This window comes from Puma concolor, chromosome B3 (genome assembly GCF_028749965.1).
Source record: "Puma concolor isolate L17-30 chromosome B3, mPumCon1.1.hap2, whole genome shotgun sequence".
NCBI lineage: Eukaryota > Metazoa > Chordata > Mammalia > Carnivora > Felidae > Puma > Puma concolor.
The window spans coordinates 3,130,174-3,152,735 of record NC_141672.1 but is presented as its reverse complement, the minus strand read 5'-3'; the positions used below and the strand labels follow the sequence as shown (position 1 = coordinate 3,152,735).

At 45.8% G+C, this 22,562-nt stretch overlaps 1 protein-coding gene across 14 annotated transcripts in view; it reads left to right on the top strand.

The window, feature by feature from the left end:
- Positions 1–18,210, top strand: part of MARK3 (microtubule affinity regulating kinase 3) — a 115,991-nt gene extending 97,781 nt beyond the window's left edge. For 7 of the 14 annotated variants that reach the window (XM_086708724.1, XM_086708718.1, XM_086708717.1 and 4 more), the window contains 4 exons: positions 8,603–8,860; positions 13,870–13,896; positions 15,184–15,228; positions 17,666–18,210. In XM_086708724.1, the coding sequence (XP_086564850.1) occupies positions 8,603–8,860; positions 13,870–13,896; positions 15,184–15,228; positions 17,666–18,011 (676 nt within the window). In that variant the 3' untranslated portion in view covers positions 18,012–18,210. Of the gene's footprint in view, positions 1–7,772; positions 7,911–8,602; positions 8,861–13,869; positions 13,897–15,183; positions 15,229–17,665 lie in introns of all 14 variants that reach the window. The other 7 variants (XM_086708721.1, XM_086708720.1, XM_086708714.1 and 4 more) reach the window with 4 other exon arrangements.
- The last annotated feature ends 4,352 nt before the right edge of the window (positions 18,211–22,562 follow it).

The window sequence follows — 22,562 nt, the reverse complement described above, 5'->3', positions numbered from 1 at the left end:
CAGATCTGAAGCGGTGGTGTCATTCCAGAATAGCAAATAGGGAAATGTGTATTATGCTGTGTACAGTAATAACTTGAACAAAGGGTAGAGCGGGGAGGGATAAGGACCTGAGGTGCAGGGGGCCGTGCCTCTAGAGGACAGTGGGAGGTAGGGTGCGTGAGCCTCAGTAACAGGCCAGCAGTCTGCCAGAGGAGCCAAGGGGACAAGCAGTAACACAGTCTCCACCTTGGACACACTTGAGAACCCCAGGAAGTTGCAGAGAGTAGTCTTCTGGATGATTTTCTTTTTAATCTGGCAGGGAAGCAGGCACACATAGGGTAAGTACAGTTTAAAATACAAATAAAGTAATATGTCAACAAGGAGAGAATTATATCATGCAAACGACTTTGTTAGGGTTACCAAATAAGAAATAAGGTGGGGGGGTGGGGGCACCTGGCTGGCCATTTAGTGGAGCATGTGACTCTTGATCTCAAGGTTGTAAATTCAAGCCCCATGTTGGGCATAGAGATTACCTGAAAATAATAAAAAAGTCTTGGGGCACCTGGGTGACTCAGTCAGTTAAGCGTCTGGCTCTTGATTCTGGCTCAGGTCATGATCTCACTGTTTATGAGCTCTACGCTGACAGTGTGGAGCCTGCTTGGAATTCTCTCTCCCTCCCTTTCTGCCCCTCTCCCGCATGCAGGCGTGCACTCTCTCTCTTACTCTGTCTCTCAAAATAAATATATATGTGTAAAAAAAAAAAAAAAAAATGTTTACTAAAAAAATAATAAAAATTTTAAAAAGAAAAAAGCTGAGTGGGATTAAGTAGGTCCAAAGACCATAGTTTGTGGGGAGAGAAAAAAGAGAAGTTGAGATTGGTGGAGTAAATGTATTCTGTATGGACAAATTTCTCAGGCAGGCATGGATTTTCCTTCTTCCTTTTGGTAAGAATAGTGTATAAATTAAATTCAAAGGGTGAGATAAAGCTACAGCAACCAGTTAAAGTTCTGTGGTAGAAATCCATAAAGTAATTCCTGCCATCTTTAATTGTCCCTTGGCCCCCTAACTTGAACATTGTCTGGTCTCGTCACTTGTCCCATGTGTGGCATCAAAATGGTTTCTTTTTTTCTGACATTTACTCTCTGATACTGCATTGTGTGGTTTCTGTTCCGTTTAGATCTCACTAGTCAAATGTTTGATCACTAACTTCTGTGACAGCCTGAACAAAAATTCTTCTTTCCTTTTTCATCCTTAAAACCAGACTGTTTATAACTTCTCTCTTCCATACACCACTGAACTCTGAATTTGACATGAAGGTAAAAGCTTATTGTGGAAGATTATGTTGATTTTTCAGAGCATTTTTAGAAATATTTACATTCTAGTGCTCTCTTGTCTGATTCCTATTTGTGTGCTTGTTTTAACACCTTTTCTTTATGATTAAAATCTGTTAATAACTTGAGTATATTATTGTAGCTGTGCTAGATAGCTTACAAATATGATTGGTATATTTATTTTCTAATAGTATAGTTTATTCTCTAGTAAAGTTTCTTTTATTAGTTACATTCTCAAGTCTACCAGATTTCATCTAGTTCAAGAGGATATCAGTAGGAGACTTAATTAGGAGTTTCTAATATAAATGTTGCTTCATGATTCTTCTTTCTTTTGGAAATTCTTCTAAGTTGTTCAGCTCTTCTGTCAGATGCCTTTTGAACTTTGAAAGTACAATTCTCAGGGCGCCTGGGTGGCTCACTTGGTTTAGGGTCTGACTTTGGCTCAGGTCATGATCTCACAGCTCATGGGTTTGAGCCCCGCGTTGGGCTCTGTGCTGACAGCTCAGAGCCTGGAGCCTGCTCCGGATTCTGTGTCTCCCTCTGTCTCTGCCCCTCTCCTGCTCACGCTTCCTCTCTCTCTGTCTCTCAAAAATAAATAAAGGTTAAAAAAAATTTTTTTTTGAAAGTACAATTCTCTGGGGGCGCCTGGGTGGCGTAGTCGGTTAAGCTCCGACTTCAGCCAGGTCACGATCTCACGGTCCGTGAGTTCGAGCCCCGCGTCGGGCTCTGGGCGGATGGCTCAGAGCCTGGAGCCTGTTTCCGATTCTGTGTCTCCCTCTCTCTCTGCCCCTCCCCCGTTCATGCTCCGTCTCTCTCTGTCCCAAAAATAAATAAAAACGTTGAAAAAAAAATTAAAAAAAAAAAAAAGAAAGAAAGTACAATTCTCTGAAGTTCAGGGTCAGACTTTTTTTTTTTTTTTTTTAATGTTTATTTTTGAGAGAGAGAAAGAGAGACAGAGTGCAAACAAGGAAGGGACAGAGAGAGAGGGAGACACAGAATCTGGAGCAGGCTGCAGTCTCTGAGCTGGCAGCACAGAGCCTGACATGGGGCTCGAACCCACAAACCGTGAGATCATGACCTGAGCTGAAGTCTGTCGCTTAACTGACCGAGCCCCCAGGTGCCCCTCAGGGTCAAACTTTTTAAAAAGGCCGTTAAGGATGAAGATCTACTCTCTGCTACCTGGCTTGTGTTTGTGTGTGTGCACATGCTCTTCTAACCCTTCCTTCCTGCAATTACCCAATTCACTCTTTGGAAAGAGTTTGAAGAATTCTCTGATTTTTTTGGAGTCATTACCCTTGTGTCCTCCCTGCCCACACCTTCCCTATTGAGCTGACTCCTTATCCCAACCTAGGCCTCACCGCTTTCATTAGCTTCAGTCACTTAAACGCTTTGCTTTTGAAAATGTTGTTTCTATCTTTAGCCAAACAGAGCCTCAGTGCCAAACCACACAAGATTGGGCCCTTAATTTTTATAATCTCTAGATTTTCTTTTTCTATCATACAAGTTAATGGAAGAACTGTGGAAAATTATTGGACGGCATGAATGCCAAAGTAGTCATATTTTTTACTCTCAGAGCACGAAATGTGACTTTTTTCACCTGTGAAATAGATGCTGAAAGATAAATTCGATGCACTGGACCTTCTCTGTGCACAGATGACTTCTTAGGGAAGTTACTGCTTTCTTCTCTCTCATATGGATCTCTTACTCTTTAAATACTGGTGAGCTGCAGATGCCGGGGTCCATGTTAACTTCTGAAAGGACATTCGTTTCATGTTTAACCGTAAATATATGGGATTTTTTTTCGTGTGTGTGTGTGTATGTTTATACAGAATTCCAGTATGAGCATGATCATGCTAGTGAAAACTATGCATGTTTACAACCAAAGGCTGTACGTGCCCCAAACAAGCTGGTTTTCAGCTGTCTTCAGAATCCTGCTGTGAGCAGTGAGCACGAGATGAGGTTTTCAAGCCTCGCCACCGGCCATGTGATCATTTTTTTCATTTTAAAATTAATTTTATGCGTTGATTCTTACTAGTGCTGTTTATCAGCCTCACTGTATGAAAAATAATGCTAATCAGTGTTGTTTAAGGGACAGAAGTTACAAGTTTTGGCAAACTGTTGCTTTGGCTTGAGCACATGTGAGTGGTTTTCTAAGGAAGACTGTTGTTTTGACACCAGGCATGCTGAAGTCCAGCTTATTTTCTGCTACATGTTCTGGTATAATTATTCTACCTTCTTTTGATGGCAGACTCTGAAGATGGCCCAATTTCAAATTGACTAACAGTCAGTACAAAGTAGGCATGAGAAAGTGTAATTACACCTTCAGTTGTAAGATTCTGTCAGAATCACGTAGGTTTTTATAATGAGTCTTAAACCACTGAGCACAGGCACTGACACATAATGCTTAGCAAAAAACTAGCTTATCGAAGTACTGGTAATAAACGATTCTGATGGGAATGTAAAAATTTTCTGAGTTTACACTCACTTTTTGACTTAATAATTTTGCTGACCGACACAAATAACATGGACTCTACCCTGCTTTTTCATATGCTTCTAGATAGTTACAGAAGACTGTTTAAAAAAAAGACTGTTGCAAATGTATTCATTTGAATACCCCCAAAGAAGGAGTGTGATATGGTTATAATAAAGCACAACAGAACAGAATCTTTTTTTAAGTTTATTTATTTTTAGAGAGCATGCAAGTTGGGGAGGGGCAGAGAGAAAGAGAGAATCCCAAGCAGACTCCACCCTACCGGCACAGCACAGAACCCGACGTTGGGGCTTAAACTCATAAACCGTGAGATCATGACCTGGGCTGAAATCAGACACTCAACTGACTGAGCTACCCAGGCGCCCCAACAGAATCTTTTCAAATAAATTTTAGGCATTTGATATTCTAGATAAGATTTTATAAGTGTAAAATGGCTCTATTATTTTATCCATTTGTCATGCATCAAGGCACAGGGATTGAGCAGAGAAAGTGTGATCACAGTTCACACATGTATCTTTACTTTTAATTTTGCTTTTTCCCAGTCACTGAGTATAGTTTGAATCAACACCCCAGAACATTTCATGTCAGAATGTTCTGCTGTGGGAGAGATGTCCTGTCAAATTGAAAATACCTGTCCTTGGGGAGCCTGGGTGGCTCGGTTGGTTAAGCATCCAGCTCTTGGTCTCGGCTCAAGTCATGATCTCAAAATTCGTGGGGTCGAGCCCCATGTTGGGCTCCACGCTGACAGCACAGAGCCTGCCTGGGATTCTCTCTCTCTTGTCTTTCCCCTGCTTGTATGTGTGTGTTTTCCCTCTCTCTCAAAATAAATAAACATTTGAAGAAGTAGAAAATACCTGTCCTTTAGTCACCGTAAGTGGATTAGAATTTTAGAAAAAAGATAGACATAAATACAAAGCAGTTAGGATTAAGTTTCTAAAATAATTCATTTAATTGCACTTAGGATTATTGTGTCAAAAAACTTAATAGTTTATAATGAAAATATCAATTTACACTTCCTTTTTAGGAAGGTCTCTGAGAAGGGTCAGTTTCTTTGCTGTGAAGTGTCTGTCCGGTCTTGCTATGCTTCTGTGCCCTGTGGATCCTCCCTGTGCTGGGCAGCCTACAAGCAGCGTGTCTCAGGAGGAGTAGATCAAGCGTCTTCTGCTCTATATGCTGACGAAAAGCCCTTGCCTTCTTCTGAGTCTTTGGGATCTTTTGTATTCTCCAGGGAAGGAAACAGATAACCCTGTCTTCCCTTCTTCCCTTGCTTTTAATGCACCCGTTGATCCCAGCTTCTCATGTGGGCAAGAGAATGTCAGCAGCTGGTCAGAGGCATCAAGCATATTGACCCTTGACCTGCCCTAAGCAGGTAATAGAGCACAAAAGACAGTCATATTAGCTGTAATGTAACTTCTTAAAAAATAAAGTATGTATTTGCATATATGTTTGTATGTCTGTGTATAAGAAACTAGCAAGCCTTTCTTCAGATAGTTGAATCATTCCTTGTTCTCTTTCTCCTTACTTCTCACTACTGCACTTGACTAGTCTTTAAACAGAGTTGAAGGGACAGCTGGGTGGCTCAGTCGGTTGAGCGTCCGACTTCAGCTCAGATCATGGTCTCGCAGTTTGTGAGTTCAGGCCCCACATGGGGCTCGTTGCTGTCAGCCCATCAGTGCAGAGCCCGCTTCATGTTCTTCTGTCCCCTTTCTGCCCCCTCCCCCACTTGTACTCTCCAAAAAATAAATATTAAAAAAAAAAAAAAAGAGTTGAATCATTTAGGACTCTGTGCAGCATCACAGGAACCCAGTCCAAACAAGCTTAAATTCAAAAGGGCATATTTGATTTCCTAGAACTAAAAATGTCTAGGAATAGAGTCAGGGTCCATCTCCTACTTCTGCTTCCTCTGTGGTGGTTCCCCTGTTGGGCTCACAGCATCAGGCTTGGCATCTTCCCACACTCAGCTCTGCTCAGACAGAAGCCCTGCAGCTGTCTCTGGGTCTGTGTTGGTCTGGCTTTGGCCATGTGCCTGTCTCTAAGTCTGTCACTGACCAGGGTGGCTGGGAAACCCTGGGGTGGAGTCATTGACATCCAGAGCCTAGGAACTTGCTTCCCTAATAGCAGAATTCAAGTGTCGTTGCCACAGGATAAAAAGTAGGTGCTGAGTGGCAAAAACACAAAACTGAATCTCTTTTTATCTTTATAAGGTACTCATTTTCAGTTCTTGGACTATATTAGAGCCATTCTCCCAAGTCAGAAGACAGAATTCTCAAACAGAAATGCAGGGACACACAAATCTTGAGCAATTTGTTATAAAGTGCCCATCCTCCCCCCAATGTCAGGACTGTAAGAACTCCAGTTCGTTAACTTCTCAGGAGAGCATTCATTGAGCACCATGCTTCCAGGACACTCTATCAGGGAAAGGTCACTGGGGTAGCACAGGGTGGCAGGGGCACATACTCAGTACAAAATGGGAATGATAAACTCCTGATGGGAGAGGATGACTTCATGGAGATGACTTCATGGAGAGGGTGACCTCTGGGTTGAATTTTGATGAAAATAGGTGCCTGCACTCCAGGCACAGAGAATAGTTCCTGTGAAAGTCACTTGACCCGATGCATGACCAAGGGATTGCACATCATTAGGAGCTCCAGAAAGTCAAGTCCCAGAGGTAACAGTAGAAGGTAGAACCTGGAGATACAGCTTGGCGCCGCTGGGCTGTGGGTACCTGAGGGTGTGACCGGGATGCCAGGGTGAGGAATTTGAAGTCTGTCCTGAAGATGCAGCATGCTTTTGAAAGGCTGTTAAGTTGATGAGTGACAAGGTCAGGTTTGCATTTTGGGACGTTCATGGCTATATGTTGAACAGGTTGGGAAGTGTGTAGCCAAGACAGGCACTGAGGTATAGGTCCGTGTGGGAGAGAAGGGGAGAGGTGCCGAGACCCTGGGGTAGAGGTGGGGGTGTATATGCAGACTGACACACGGGATCTGAGTCCTGAGTCCCCGGCTCTCCTCCAAGGAGAGAAACTGCCTCTTCGGAGCTCCAAGGGCAAGATGACTTGAGCTGGAATTAAAGCAGAGTGGCCAGGGCGCGGCTCGTCTCTCTGTGCCGGGGGGAAGCTGCAGGCATCCAGCCATGTCCATCATTCTTTTTCTCTGTCTGCAAACAGTTAATTTACTCTTAATAGTTTTCCTGCCTTGAAAAAAGGGGTTCTGTTGACCCCTTAAGAATTTTGACTGTTGTTTATAAAGAAGTGAATGTCCTTTGCTTAGGAAGATTCTCATCTATCTTGAAACAGCATAGGACACTTTGATAAATAGCAACTAATTACTATATGTGTCATTTTACCAGTCCATTTAAAATATGTCTGTGTGTTTGGAGAACAGGCCGAAAGCAAGGTGTGCTCATATTATAGATTCACTCAACCAGTTCAGTTTGAATGGAGACATCTCTTTTAGGAAAGGCTTTATTTTGTACACAGCCCAGAAAACATTGCCCCCTCACCTAAATATTCAAACAAGTAAGATGTCATTCCCCCCCCCCCCCCTTTAAAGCTAATATAGCTTGGGGCGCATGTGTGGCTCAGTCAGTTAAGTGTCAGACTTCAGCTCAGGTCATGATCTCACAGTTTGTGAGTTTGAGCCCCACATCGGGCTGTGTGCTGATAGCTCAGAGCCTGGAGCCTGCTTCGGATTCTGTGTCTCCTTCTCTCTGCCTCTCTCTCTCTCTCTCTCTCTCTCTCTCTCTCTCTCTCTCTCTCTCAAAAATAAATAAACACTTTTTTAAAAGGCTAATAAATCTTTTATTTGCGGGGGGGGGGGGGGGGGAAGGCAGCTACAGGTCAGTAATTGCTACAGAATCCCCAAAACAAGGTTAAGAGGAAGGTGTGTGCTTTAAATAGCACATACCTTTTTCTGTCACTGTGCCATCGTATTGTTGTTTCTGCCTCTGCCTGATCCCAACCCCCCTCCCAGCCTGACAGGAGTGTTCGCTTCTGCAGCTAGCCCTGCCTCAGTGGGTGAGACATCAGGTCGATGTCCATACCAGCCTATGGGCACCCCTCCGATGATGGTACCTCCAATAGACAGTGAAGGAGGGAAATGTGAGGCTGTGTAAGAAAAGTGCACATTCCTTGTGAAACTAATGTGTACCCACCGCTGCTTCATTCTGTGCTGTGGATTTTATAGTCCGCGATGTGTTACTATCTGTTGTCCACAGGTGTTCTTCCTGTGTGTGGTTTTAGTTAAGCACATCCTGTCTCACGGTGTCCTTGGTCGTCTGTGCCTTTGCATACTACAGAAGGCGTGAGAAATCCCCCTCCTCTTCACAGTGCTCTTAGCATGTGGAATTTCACAGGAAACATGCCATTTGTATGTCTCTAAAACTTTTTAGTTGCCTGTTCATTTCATGTTTCTTTTTTTTCACAGGGGCAGGGTTCTCGCACATAAGCACTTTGAGGAGGGAAGCAAAGGGAAAAAGCTTGAGTTAGCCATTCTGTGTCCTAGAATTTCCCTGCATTAATCTTGTCCTTGAAAATATGTACGACCTATTCCCTTAAACCCCACGAGGCTCTGTCTCATTATATACCATCTATTTGATACCCTTTCCTATTTAACTTGCCTTTTGGTCCTGAGTTCTATAAAATACTGCCTTGGGTCTAGATTTATTAGAACTGATTTTGTCCACTGAGGATAAAAGGTGTCTTTTGGGATCGTGGATTGTCGTGCGCCATGTTTGCCACACAGCTGGGCTTTTGCCAACCACGTGACAGTGAGAGTGAGTCTGTTCTATTCTGCCCTACTAGCACTATTCCTGATCCGAGGACTCCCGTTGCTTCAACGCACAGTGTCAGCAGCACAGCCACCCCAGACCGGCTCCGCTTCCCGCGGGGCACCGCCAGCCGCAGCACTTTCCACGGGCAGCCCCGGGAGCGGCGGACCGCCACGTATAACGGCCCACCTGCCTCGCCCAGCCTGTCCCACGAAGCCACACCACTGTCACAGACTCGAAGCCGAGGCTCCACTAATCTTTTTAGTAAATTAACTTCAAAACTCACAAGGAGGTAAGTGCCAGGTGGTGCTGGTTGTTTGCAGCCAATGTAAGAGCAAAAGGAGAAACGTCTTCTCTGTCGTGTGACACGGCTGCCCAGATACTTTCCACTTTGTCTTTAGCTCGTGTTTTTCTGGTTTATATATAGAACTTTATACTTTAAAACCTTTTAGAATAGGAATTACAGAGCTCAGAGTCTTCCCGACATCAGAAGTCCCTCTAGCACTTGGGAGGTTGTCGTTCTCTTTAATTACTGTTCTTTTGATCACACATCTGCCCACATGCATGGTTACTGCAGCTTAGTGCAAGCTGGCACTTCGGAAGCCGTCCCCGAGGAAGACAGTGTGCGGTGCGGCCAGCCTGGACGCAGAGGAGAGAGACCTCTCTCCTCTCATGTCGTGCCAGCATCTCTGAGGAGCACTAAGTTTCTTAGGGTCTAAATCTTAAAAACTGTTCTCTCTTGGTCTCAGTAAGTTATAGTAAGAACAAAGTAACTTGCTTAAACGGTACAGTTTGGCGGATAAAATTCCTGATTTATTCTCACCAAGATATAGTAAATCTGCTTGTGTATAAAATCCTTCATGTGATACTTTTTCCCTTGAGGTATTTTGAACTTTATTTCCATAACCTCATCTGGAGGTTGCAAAGGCCTAGAATCACTGATGGCTATGAGAGGAGGAAGTGCCCCTTTGCACCATAAACACATAGGCCGAGGCACCGCCAGCTGGGCCCACACTCAGGAGACTGAGGGCCCCTGCACTTTCAGGACTCCCAGGAGAGATTTCTTCGACACTGAGCTTCACCGAGGATTAGTACGTCCAAGGCATCCTGCCGCTTTGCCCGCTGCAGACCCTCTTTTCATCTGTATTTTACTCAGAACAACAGTGGGGTCTTCTCCAAGCCTGAACTAGCTGGCGCCCCCTGTGGCTCACCAGCTGCCTGCTGTGTTTCCTTCCATTTTTGGAATTTAACCTGTAAGCCAAATACCGCATTTTCAGTCTCCTTAATTCGTCCAGTATTTTTATGTTCTTTTAGTATTTTTAGTCTTTCTCCGGGTACTCTGCTTATTGTCAGGACATGGCTACCAAGTTAGGAGGACTTCTGCTGTCTCTTATCATCGGCTGGAGGCCAGATAGGTGCCAGAAGTTACAGCGGCCTCTTGTTCTCTTCTCGGCTCCTTTGCTGAGACCCCCTTTTCCAAACTGGGCAGAGTGGTCTAAAGGACTTTGCCAAGTTTGGGGCACCCACTCGTGACCAGTAAAAGAAGCAGGGAGCTCAATCCAGGAAGAGTCTGCTGACCCCAGAATAATTCATTCCTTGTTTTTAGGATCATCCCATGGCCTGTCCCAGGCCTCCCTGTCCCCTAGTTGCTTCATTATGGACTAGGCTGAAATGGAATCTGTCTCCAAAACTTGGGTGGTAGGAGACGGAGCCCGGTATCATTCACCTGGCTGTTTGCCTTCCCGACTGAGCCTCATGTCGACGGGTATTTTGCCCTGTAAGAGCCCTGAGTGCAGAGGGGATATGCATCAGTCAGGTCTGTCTGAGATCTAGTTACAGGTCAGCTAGTTCTGTGTCTTTACACTTTGGTCTATGATGGGCTCTTTAGGTAAAACGTCATATGTCAGGGGCTCCTGGCTGGCTCAGGCAGTAGAGCACGAGACTCTAAATTTTTTTTTAACGTTTATTTATTTTTGAGACAGAGACAGAGCATGAGCAGGGGAGGAGTAGAGAGAGAGGGAGACACAGAATCTGAAGCAGGCTCCAGGGTCTGAGCCGTCAGCCCAGAGCCCGACGCGGGGCTCGAATTCACAGACTGTGAGATCGTGACCTGAGTTGAAGTCGGACACTTAACCGACTGAGCCACCCAGGAGCTCCAGTAGAGCACGAGACTCTTGATCTTGGGGATGTGAGTTCAAGCCCCACGTTAGGTGAAGGAATTACTTAGAAATAAAATCTGGGGGATGGCGGGGCACCTGGGTGGCTCAGTCAGTTAAGCATCCAACTCTTTTTTTTTTTTTTTTTTTTTTAATTTTTTTTTCAACGTTTATTTATTTTTTGGGACAGAGAGAGACAGAGCATGAACGGGGGAGGGGCAGAGAGAGAGGGAGACACAGAATCGGAAGCAGGCTCCAGGCTCTGAGCCATCAGCCCAGAGCCCAACGCGGGGCTCGAACTCACGGACCGCGAGATCATGACCTAAGCATCCAACTCTTGATCTCACCTCAGGTCACGATCTCATGGTTTGTGAGTTCGAGCCCCGCATCAGGCTCTGTGCTGACAGCATGGAGCCTGCTTGGTATTCTCTGTCCCCCTCTCTCTCGGCCCCTCCCCTCTCATGCTCGCTCGCTCTCTCTCTCTCTCTCTCTCTCTCAAAATAAATACATAAATAAACTTAAAAAAAATATCTTGGGGCACCTGAGTGGCTCAGTCAGTTAAGTGTCTGACTTTGGCTCAGGTCATGATCTCACAGTTCTTGGGTTCAAGCCCCACATCAGTCTCTGTACTGACAGCTCGGAGCCTGGAGCCTGCTTCGGATTTTGTGTCTCCCTCTCTCTCTCTGCCCCTCCCTGCTGACACTGTCTCTCTCTCTCTCTCTATCTATCTATCTCTCTATCTCTCTCTCTCTCTCTCTCTCTCTCTCCTTCAAAAATAAACATTAAAAAAAAAAAAAGATTTTATTTTTAAGTAATCTCTACCGCCAATGTGGGGCTCAAACTCAACAACCCCAAGATCAGCAGTCACGTGCTCTTCCTACTGAGTCAGCTGGGTACCCCTGATTGTTGCCTCTGTGGTGTATTTTTCCTGTGTGCTAAGTTAAGGTAGATAAGCGTCCTTAGATGTATAGAGCTATACTTGTTTCTCATTGATAAACATGCACATGTCACATACGTACAAACACATTCTCACATACTCACGTAATCTCCACTGTCCACCTTGTGTAGTAGATACTCTTACTGTTGTGTAGAACAAGCTGGAAATGAGATTCAGAGAGTTTAAGGCACATGTTGAAGATTCTACAGCCAAAAAATGCTGAGCCAGAAAGGTGCCTCCAGAAGAGGCCCTCCAGGGCACACTGCGTGTGCTGCCCTGCAGAGCAGAACGGTCAAGGATAGTGTAGGCTGGAATCCTTGTCCCTCATTCTCTAATTTAGTGTATTTCATGCATTTCAATTAAAATTGGAGACAGATTTCTTGGTTTAATTAAAAAAAAAAGTCTCAGGGGTCATCTTACTTTACATTTTCAGGCAATTTCCACCCCTAAAGATTTACAGAAAGGTAGTCTTCTGTTTGTTAAAGTTTGCAAACTGAGGTCTGTAGTCTTCCCTGGTTACTGTACTTTGGCGGTGGTCCGTTTCTTCTTGCTGCTGCTGTCAGCGTCGGCTGCTTATCCTGCCCTGACAATAAATGCTAAGATCAGAGTCCTGGTGCCCAAAAGAGGCTCAGGTGTTCTCACTCAGGTGCGGCGTCGGAGACCTGCTCAGATCTGGTGGGAGGAGATCTGCCGCCAGGAAGCCTGTGTTCTCTTGGCTCTGACTCTGCACTGGGTACGTGTGGCTTTGGAGAGCTGTGTGCTCTCCAACCTCGGAAGCCATTTGTAGTCAGAAGGAGCAAGGCTTCTCTCTCCTGGGGCCAGGCCTGGCCTGCTTAGGGTTCTCAGGGTCACTCCTACCCAAAGGCAGAACAGCCCAGGCATGATGTAGGTGCCTCTGTGTGCCTTGCGCTGGTCCACGGGGCCTGGCAGGAGTAGAGAGCCTCAGTCCCGCTGCTCCTCCTCTTTATACCTCAGGGATTCGTGGCTGAAAAAGCGAGGAAAAGCAGTTGGGTGCTTGACCAATAACCCTGACCTTTCTCAGGCAGAAAATTGGGAAGTGAAAATACCGAAAGGCCTTTTAATCAATTTTCAACTAAAATAATCTTTTGAATAATCCTGCCTTATTATGTAGTGCTTAATTATTTACAAAATCCTGTCACATGCATGATCTTCTCTGCTGCATATAACCCCTCTGTGGACCACTTCTGATCTGATTATGAAGTGGTTGGCTGTTACCTACAGTCGTTAGCTGTTTTTTAATTGGGCAGCATCTGAAGCAATGTCAAAGTTACCAGTATTAGAAAAACCGACCCACGGAATTCGTTACTTCATTCACTCAGACTGAATTCTGTGTTCAGTCACAGAACTGGGAAGTTTCAGAAATGGTTTGACAAGGCCAGCCTGCGCTCGCCCAGGAATGCTGACCACATGATCGTACAAGCCTGATGGGTAGTTTGGAATTTCTTTTGTCAGATTCTGTTCAGTACAACCTCAGCATCTCCTTAAGTTTTAATGAGCAAAGTTACTTCTAAATACAGTTATTCCATTTTATTACACAGAACATAAACATGAAACCCCCGTTGTTACCATTTTGTTTCCATTCATTTTGCTGTCTAAAACTCTGAAAAGTCCACTTCATTTTAAACCGCAGTAACTTACTGTTTTATTAAGAAGTGATTTATGTGATACCACTGTAACAGACATTCTGTTAATGTTTAAATCGTCTTCCTGAAATAAGTAATGGTTCTCTTAATGGTTGAACATTTTAAAATGAACTTTTTAATGTTGTATAGAAGGTGAGATTTTTGTTCATAGAATATTCTGAAGAGAATCAAGAAATGTTACTTTATTACTATAGTATATTGCACATGACTTAAGTCATTTCTTTAACATGGAATGTTGGATTTTATGAGCTTAAAGTCTATCCATCTGAAGAACCTTTAAATTTAATTACAGCTAATGTCAATATTTACTGCTAAATTTTTTCTTACAAGGACAGATTTTTTTATATTTCTAGAAAATTAAAAGATCATGTACTCGATTACCTGTAATTTTACTTTTTCAACAAATGTCACTGTTTCATCGTTCATTGGACAGAAGAGGAGCCCTGTTTTGTTGTTTTTCTTTCTCTCTATAATTGACTAGATTTTCTATTTCATTTGTGCAAGTCATTTTTGTTAATTTTGTTTTTGGCTTAATTTCTTTTAGAAACATGTCATTCAGGTTTATCAAAAGGTAGGATTTATATATACACATTATTTTTCAATCCTTACCCCAAAATGGCTCCTGCAATTAACATCAGGTTTGGCTTTCTAGCCTTTTTTTTGTTTTGTTTTGTTTTGTTTTGTTTCTTAAAAACTAAACTTTCTGCTGAGAACTACGTACTTACTTCTTTGCAAGGAGCCTCGGAAAGAAGTAGATTGACTCTGTCAGGCGCCCACATAACAACAGGCCTGTGCATGCTCTGTGCATTGTCTTTCTTTGGTAGAATTATTTAGCATCCAAATAATTCTGTCTTCATACTAATAACACTTAGCATGCTTCTGTTTGAAGAATGCAATGTTCAGTAATATTAATGTACAATTAATGGTTGGCCTCGGCGTGCAGAAGGTAAGTGGTAACTGTTGCCATTTTTTATTTCATGAAGGATTGAATCTGCAGAAGGCTTTAAAATGACCGGGAAATTAGCTAATATTTTTATGGGGGAAACAAGCATAAAATTCAGACCTACAGCCTCATTTAGTTTGAGGTTTTTGGAAACTAAGATGTGGGCAGCTGTAGAGCAGAAATGCTTTAATATTTTCAGAGAGTTGAAGAGTAGTATTCTAAAAGCCACTTTCCACCAACCACTGAAGAAAGTGTGTCTCATTACTTTTACTTAAAGCACTGTAAGAAATCATATTCCTACCAGGTGAATATGTTTTGATGATAACGAATCAGGAGACTAACAACACACACATAATGAGGTAGAAAATCTGCCATTTGGCCTCCATGTGTCCAGAAAGCCAGGCTATGGATTTTTTTCTATGTTGATGAAATCAGTGGGTCACTGAAAGGCTGTGTGAACGTGAGCTCTTTATCAAAAACTGGGAAGAGTGCTTTCCTCCTGTGGGAAATTCCACTCCATGATTTTAATCTTCCCAGCAAATTTTTCCTCGGGCAGAAAATTTTGTAGTTGAATGTAGGATTTAACTGATAGAATTCATTTCCTTTTAGTTAAAAACCATTACACTTTGGGGGAGGTATTAAAAAGTCAGCAGACCTCCAATTCCAGAGCCAGGCAGAGATGCCCGGTGCGCGGTCGGCCTCCCAGCCTGCCTGCCAGCTCGCACAGAGAACAGCGGCCTGGGCCGGTCACCCCTGGGAGACTACGAGCTGAACAAGAGTTGGCTGGTGACCCCAAGTGCTTTGGATTTGTTCATATTATGACGTCTGTGTTTGTATGTGGGTGGTCGTGTATCGGTCTGTAAGATTTCTTTTCTCTTTCCCATTTCTCTGTGCTTCTGCATTCTGTTCGTTGAGGCTTCCAACTGAATATGAGAGGAACGGGAGATATGAGGGCTCAAGGTGAGGGGAATGATTTTTACTTAAACTATTTTATAGGTATTTGCCTCGTGTCTGTGGCAGAGACCATGCTCTTTTCTGACTATCCCGCATCAGATCCCTGCTCTCAATGTAGGGAGGGATTGCTTGGCAGAGTCCCCTTGTGTGGTTTGTGAAGCAGGAGCCTGTCGCTGCTGCCACCTCTTAGTGGCCACTTGAGGGCGCCAGAGCACCATGGCTGCCCACTGGTGAAAGCCTTCCAGGTCCAGGCTTTCCACTGGGCTTCCACTGGGCATTTGGGTGCTAAAATATGCCGCCCTCCTGCCTGGGGGCTGATGGCCTGAAGTGAGCTCTGGGAGTCAGTAGGAGCACTCTTGCTGTGTCCATGACTCCTGCACCATCCTGCTCTCAAGGAATGAAAGCAGAATATGGAGTTGAATTTTCATATTTTAAATTAGATGGTTTTTTTGAAGAACAATTGTGTAGTCAGATGTTGTGCTTTCACATTTTGTAGCTCATTTTGTATTTCATTACACAAGTCCGGGGGGTGGGGGAGTTCGCCAGATAGGCCCAGGTAGGCTGCCATGGTTCTGGGTCTTTTCTACTCGGGCTCATTCCATACCAGTCGCCACCATGCTGTTTTGGGTCCCCGTTAACCCATTTGCTCTCTTTCTGCTCTTTCTGAAGCCCAGCTCTGATCATGTGACTTTTCTGAATGAAAAGTTGCAGGGGCCCCATTACCTGACCCACCCTGGGTGGCCTCAGCAGCCCTGGCGTCCCCCACCCTCCCCACCGAGGTTGAGGCAGAGTGCCCGGATGACGGCCTGGCAGCACTCCCACCCCAGGCCTGCCCATCCCAGCCTCAAGCAGGCTCCAGCTGTCCTATTTGCTTCCCGCAAGTACTCAGCGGCTGTTGTGGGGGTGATGCTGTGCCCCCAGTTCCAGTCCATCTGCACACTTGATTATACCCTAAACACATTCTGTGCTTTCCACACCTCCTTGCCTTTGCTTATGATACTCCCTCTGCTCAGCACACCGATCTCTCCTTCCCCACCCCCATTGTATTGGAATTCTGTGGGCTCTTGGTAGCTCTTCCCAGATGCCCCTCCCTCCTGGAACCCATTTCCTCATTTCCCCCGCCCTCCTCCCTTTAGAGGGCCCTACCTGTCTTTTCTGCCCCCGCCCTCGCATGGTGTGCTCATACCTTTCCTGTGCTAGTGCTATTTCCTTAAGTTGCAGTCTTCCCTCCCTCAACCCCAACGCAGCTTGAGAGCTTTTGCTCATTTTTGTAACCTATTTAGTACCTAAAACAGCATTTTATACACAGGAAGCTCCTGATCAACTTTAGTGGGTGTGAACCAAATTGAATATTTTACCAGCAGCCTGGCAGCTCTATCTAAAGTAAAACCTATAACCCCAAACCCTCAGCTTTGATGAATTTGCCGATTTTGCCATTGGATTAAGTGTATTTATCATGCACATGCAGGGTGTTTTTAATACACAAGAGTGTTAGGTGTTCACCTTCCTAATTGAAACATTCAGATGTACACGTGAGAGTGTAAATAACGGGTTTGTGGCAATGATTAAATGCTGGGGAACGGCAGGATAGTAGACACCTGGTCTTGGGGTTCCCAAGAGAATTGTGCCTGGGACCCCGCTATGACATCACCTCTTAGATGTTGGGACCACAGCTTACACTCTGTGCATCGATACAGCTTGCATTCACACCGGTGGTTTCAGTGCTCAGCAGCAGATAAGCTTTAACGTTTCATTTTCCTGTTTCAGTAGTAAGATAATGTCATCTAAGAATTATTTTTAACTGTGACATCAGAATTTTAACAAAATGGAAAAATATCCAGGTGGGCGGAGGGAACTGAGAACAGCCCACCCCACACCCAGCTGTGTACTCAGCATGGGGGGGGGGGGTGCCATTTGCAAGGAAAGTGATTTTGAACCATGTGGAGTCACTGGCTGTCCTGAGGACCATCTCCAGCGAAAGGTCGTGATGAGCTGAATTAAAAGAAAAGTGGTACTACTGGCCTGCCGACCCGTCCTCCCTGAGCTGGGCCTCTGGGGGGCCCTTTTGGCTCCTTGCCACCTGCAGTCAGCCTAGAGGGGAGAGCTGGGCTTTTGGAGAGGCGCTCCGCCATGTAATTTGCTGATCTCCAAGGATTCTGTTTCACAAATTATCTTCTTAATTTTATTAAATATAGATGGCTGATGAAGATTTTCCAGCCAGGTAGAATTTTGCCTGTATGGGTTATGATTTGGAAGGGAGTCCGGGGGTGGGTGGTAGATGAATACTTCTCCGTAAAGGAACAGATAATCAGATGTGAGCCTGTGCAAGAAAAATGTGGAGGTCAGTCATGCTACATCGAAGATGTTGATTATGAGCTAGCTGTAACAGAAAAGGTTGGTTTTTCTGTGCAATTAAAAATAAACCTGCTACTGTGCATTTCAGTCGCAACGTATCTGCTGAGCAAAAGGAGGAAAACAAAGAAGCAAAACCTCGCTCCCTGCGCTTTACCTGGAGCATGAAAACCACTAGTTCCATGGACCCCAGTGACATGATGCGGGAGATCCGCAAAGTGCTGGATGCCAATAACTGCGACTATGAGCAGAGAGAACGCTTCCTACTCTTCTGTGTCCACGGTGATGGGCACGCGGAGAACCTCGTGCAGTGGGAGATGGAGGTGTGCAAGCTGCCAAGACTGTCTCTGAACGGGGTCCGGTTTAAGCGGATATCAGGGACATCCATAGCTTTCAAAAATATTGCTTCCAAAATTGCCAACGAGCTAAAGCTGTAACCCAGTAATTACGGTGTAAATTAAGTAGCAATTTAAAGTGTTTTCCTGAACACTGATGGAAATGTATAGAGTAATATTTAGGTAATAACGTCTGCATCTTCTAAATCATGATATTAAAATATAAGGACGAGAGCACGCCTGGGAGCGGAAGCTGGCCTTTTTTCTACGAATGCACTACATTAAAGATGTGTGACACGCGTGCCCTCTGTCTTATTTCCATTGCCTTGAAAGTCAGCGTGTGACATCATCGCCACGGGCCTCCTGTCTGTGTGGTGTGAGCGTGGACTGTGCGTGTGAAGTAGTGCATACGGAAGCATCTCCTTACACTGGCAGCCAGAGTTGTTACGAGTACCTCTGTGGGAGATCATTTGGTGCTAAAACATTAAAATTGCCAAGGAGGAAAATACTGAATTACTACTAAGAATTAACCTTAACCTTAAGACTAGTTGATAATTAATACAGGTTTACAGTTCATGCCTGTGGTTTTGTGTTTGTTGTTTTGTGTTTTTTTTTTTTAGTGCAAAAGGTTTAAATTTATAGTTGTGAACATTGCTTGTGTTTTTCTAAGTAGATTCACAAGATAATTAAAAATTCACTTTTTCTCAGTAAAGTCTTCCATTGTCTCCTAATGCTGTATTTGACTCAAATTAAGGCAGTGACTAAATGTTTTTGCCTCCGCCACCAACTTGAACAAAAGCAAATGGAAAGTGTATGAAGGCCTGGGGCCACTTTGTCCTTAGCGTGGATCCCAGCATTTTGTGATTACTAGCATCTTTTTTCTCCAAAGGAAATAAAGGGAGAAGTCGGCCCTCCTGGTGACCTGAGGAGGAAGGGAATCAGGAGCCTCGCGAGCCCATGTGGAGAGACGCCAGGTCTTGACGGTTCTGGGTTGGTTCTCCACGACGTATGTAATTCTCCTCTCTTGTTTTTTGATTCAGTACATGAATCAATCCTACAGCTTTTTCCCAGCACCCTGCATGGTTATACAGAGGGAGTAATGAATTCATCAGTTAGTGTGACACTTGAATCTCATGGGGAAACTGCCACATCGATTGGTGTGCTGTTTTGGGTTCTGGGTTTTTTTCTTGTTGGTCAAAGTATGAAAGTCTAGACAGTCACTCGGTCACAGATATTTACTACCACAGGCAGAGCACTGTTTTAGGTGTTTGTGACACATCAGGGAAGAAAACAAAGATCCCTAGAGCCTCTTGAAGCATATGTCCTACTAGGACGGCAGTCAGTAAGCATTAGTAAGTAAAGTAGGAACAAAGTGGTCAATGCCAGGAAAAAAATTGCAGGGCGGGTTGAGGCATTGCTAGGGACCTGAGGTTTGGTTGGTGCCACGTTACATGGGGTGATGGTTGGGGGGTGTGGCTTGGCCTCTCTGGGAGCAAGAAGAAGCCAGGAAAGCTGTTCAGAGGCTGTCGGCAATGATTAGGCAAGAGGTAACTGGCCTAGGGAGACGGTGGTCAGTTCTGGATTATGTCCTGAAAACAGAGTCAACCCATCTGCTCTTGATTGGATGTGGATGAGTTCTGGCCTGAACAGGAAGGATGGGTTTGCTGTCCATTGGAATTAACCATTCTGTGGTTCATCACCACTGCTGTGGCCGGGAGGGAGAACAGGAGAGCAGTTTTGAATGCCCGGAGTTCGAGGTGCCTTCAAGACACCGTATGGGCACCCGGGACAGACCCCGGGAGAGGCCCCGGGAGCCCTCAGCCTGTGGGTGGGTGGATCCTATTCTGAGCTGGCAGAGCTGGCAGAGAAGCTCCCAGACAAGGGCGAGGCCTGGGAGAAGAGGCGGAGCCGGCAGGGAAGCAGTGAGTTGCGAGGGACCCCGGCAGCCAGGGTGGCGGTTGACCTGACCGTGGAGCTCACACTTACCTTACTAGAACTTTCGAGCCTCCCTTATTCAACCCAGCAAGTCCCCTCTCCCTCCTCTTCTCACCTGAGGCATTTTTGTTCCTTCTCTGGAACCAGCTCTCTTCTGCATCAGGGTGCGAGGTATCCTCTGCGCGGCTACCCGTGGAAGCTGGCAGAGGTGAAGCAGAGCTCTGCCAAGCCAAGGTGTGGCTGCGGCGTGGTTCCTTCTGACCTTTACGCCTAGGAGACGTTCTAATAGTTTTCCATAGTTTTGTTCTCAAGGACAAATTGAATACTGGAAGTTGGGCTCCTTTGAGAGCAGGTAGCTTCCCCCGCGTCTGATGAAATGGCCATTCTATATGCAGACACAGGTAGGTGCTCATATTGTTTTCAGTTGTTGATTTGTCGTAAGTGGTGTCTGCATTAGTACGTTACTGGTCCGAGGAGAGACGGGTGTTCACCCGCAGAATTCACCTGAGCTGTTCATATTGAAAAGCCACTATCACTGATTGACGTCGGTTTGATTTTAATGGCAACATAGGTAGTGTTACCTTTACTGCAGTTGGAACATGAATTCAAGTCGATTATTAAGGGGCCCATGCCCTTCCTTTAGAGAGTACTTTTTTTACAATATGATGTTTTTATTCTGCATACAGTGACTTTTGAAAAGGAATATTCTAGAGTACTTCATAATCACTTCAGACGCAATGACAAGGCCACATTTTTTCCTCATCCGCTCCTCTGGAGTCCTTCAGAGGTGAGGTAAGGTACCTTGTGGGGGCGGTGCTGTTCCTATTTACCTGACGACCAGAGTGCTGTCCTCCCCTAGTACTCCAGTATCGCCAGCTCTCGTCCAGATCAGGCAAATCCGAGGGACCGAGACAGCATTCCTTAATGACATGCCTGGCTCTTGGGCCATCCGTCCATCTCTGAGAGTGAAGAAAGCTGGCAGGAAACATGACTAACTTTGAGAAGCACAACCGTGATCGTTTTCACAGCATGTGTTTCTCCAAAAGCCCAGAGAAGGATGATATTTAAAAGAAAGATCTCCCTGTGTGTGCATTGTGAACACGTCCCTGTCGCTGTGGAGACCGTCCCTAGAATACCCTTTCCTGGCAGTTCCCGCTCTGTGAGTGGTGCACGGTGACCTCCGTGTCCACGGAGCAGGCAAGGCCCTGGGGCAGGGAGGTGTGTCTGCTCAAAACTTTGTTTTTTGTGGGAGTTTTTTGTTCTTTGGGGGGCTTGGGGTTTGGGGTTGTTTTTGCCAGTTTGCCACGAGACCCTTCAGAGAGCTCAGCAAGCACTTTGCATCGGGGAGCGTGGTGGCTTTCGAAGGGAGCAATGGTGAGCGAAGGGTGGTGTGCCTCGCAGGTGTCCCGACACTGCACGCAGGAGTCTAAATGTGACCGTCCCCAAGAGTAGAACCTGGGCATCTTCTCCGGTCAGCAGGGAGGACAGAGTTTAACAGCTTTGCAAATGGGTCTTTGGTTTACCACTTTGAGAGACAGAACCTAGGCAGGGGTGACACTCCCTCAGAGGTAGTGCTCGCCATCGGTGTGGCACCCGAGGGTGGCCACTGGGCGCGATCAGCGTCAAAGCGGCACGTGTGCCTCAGGAGTCCCAAGCTTGAGCGGGACGTCTGGGCCCGGCCCCTCCCCCGGGGAAGGAGACGTTCGGGCGCATGGAGATTGAGGCGGGGGTGGGGGGGTCTGAGACTCAAGGAGGAACCCAGCCCACTAAGGCAGCAGGGTGGACATTGGAGGGAAGACCGTGTGAATCACAGGAATAGCACTCCACCAGGAGGGGAGCCGCTGGCTGTGTGGGATGCTGAGGTCCACACACTGGTTTCTGCAGCAGGGCCTAGATGGTGAAGACCGCTGGAGGCAGTGTGGTTTAGTGGGGGAGGGGTGCGTCCTGATCACCGCAGCCTGGTTTCCAGGCTCATGACCTCAGGTCGCCTCCTCTATAAAGGCAGCATGGTGGTGATAGTGCCTCACTCTGCATTCTTGGCAGAGTCTACCAGGTGACAAGTGCAGGGTGCCTGGCACAGGCGAGGGAGACGAGGGTTTTCTTGGGCGCCCTTCCGCCCAGCTTAGCCAAGACACCGAAGTCCGTGAACAGCATGCTCTCTGCCCTCCCAGCAGAGACTTGATAAGAAAATTCGCCCAGTTTCTAAAGTGTAGAGTGCTGGCCTCTGAGCTTGCGGTGTCTGGGAAGCTGACCAGCCTGCACTGCCACCTTCTTCGCCCCAAGTTTTGGCCTGTGTCCCCAGGGGACAGGAAGAGCGTGAGTCTGGTGGGAGAGTCTGGTGGAAGGCGGGGGTGGCCGATGGTACCCTCCCCTCCTCGGATTGCTGGTCACCTCTCTTCCAACAGGCCTACCGTTGCCATTACATTTAAGATCTCATTGGCTTAGGGGCCCAGAGTCGTCAGAGCATGGGACTCTTAATCCCCGGGTCATGAGTTCAAGCCTCACGTTGGGCATGGAGCCTTCTTTTTTTTAAACAAATAAAAAATAAAATGACACCCTCCCTCCTGGACTGCTTGCCCAGCTCTGCCCTCCCACTCTCTGCTGCTTCCTGTCTTGCTAAGAGTCAGCATCATGGACAAATGTATTTGTCTCTGTATCTACCCTCCCCACCCATACTTAGAACGAAAGCCGCACGGGGAAGGGCTTTTTCTTCTCTAT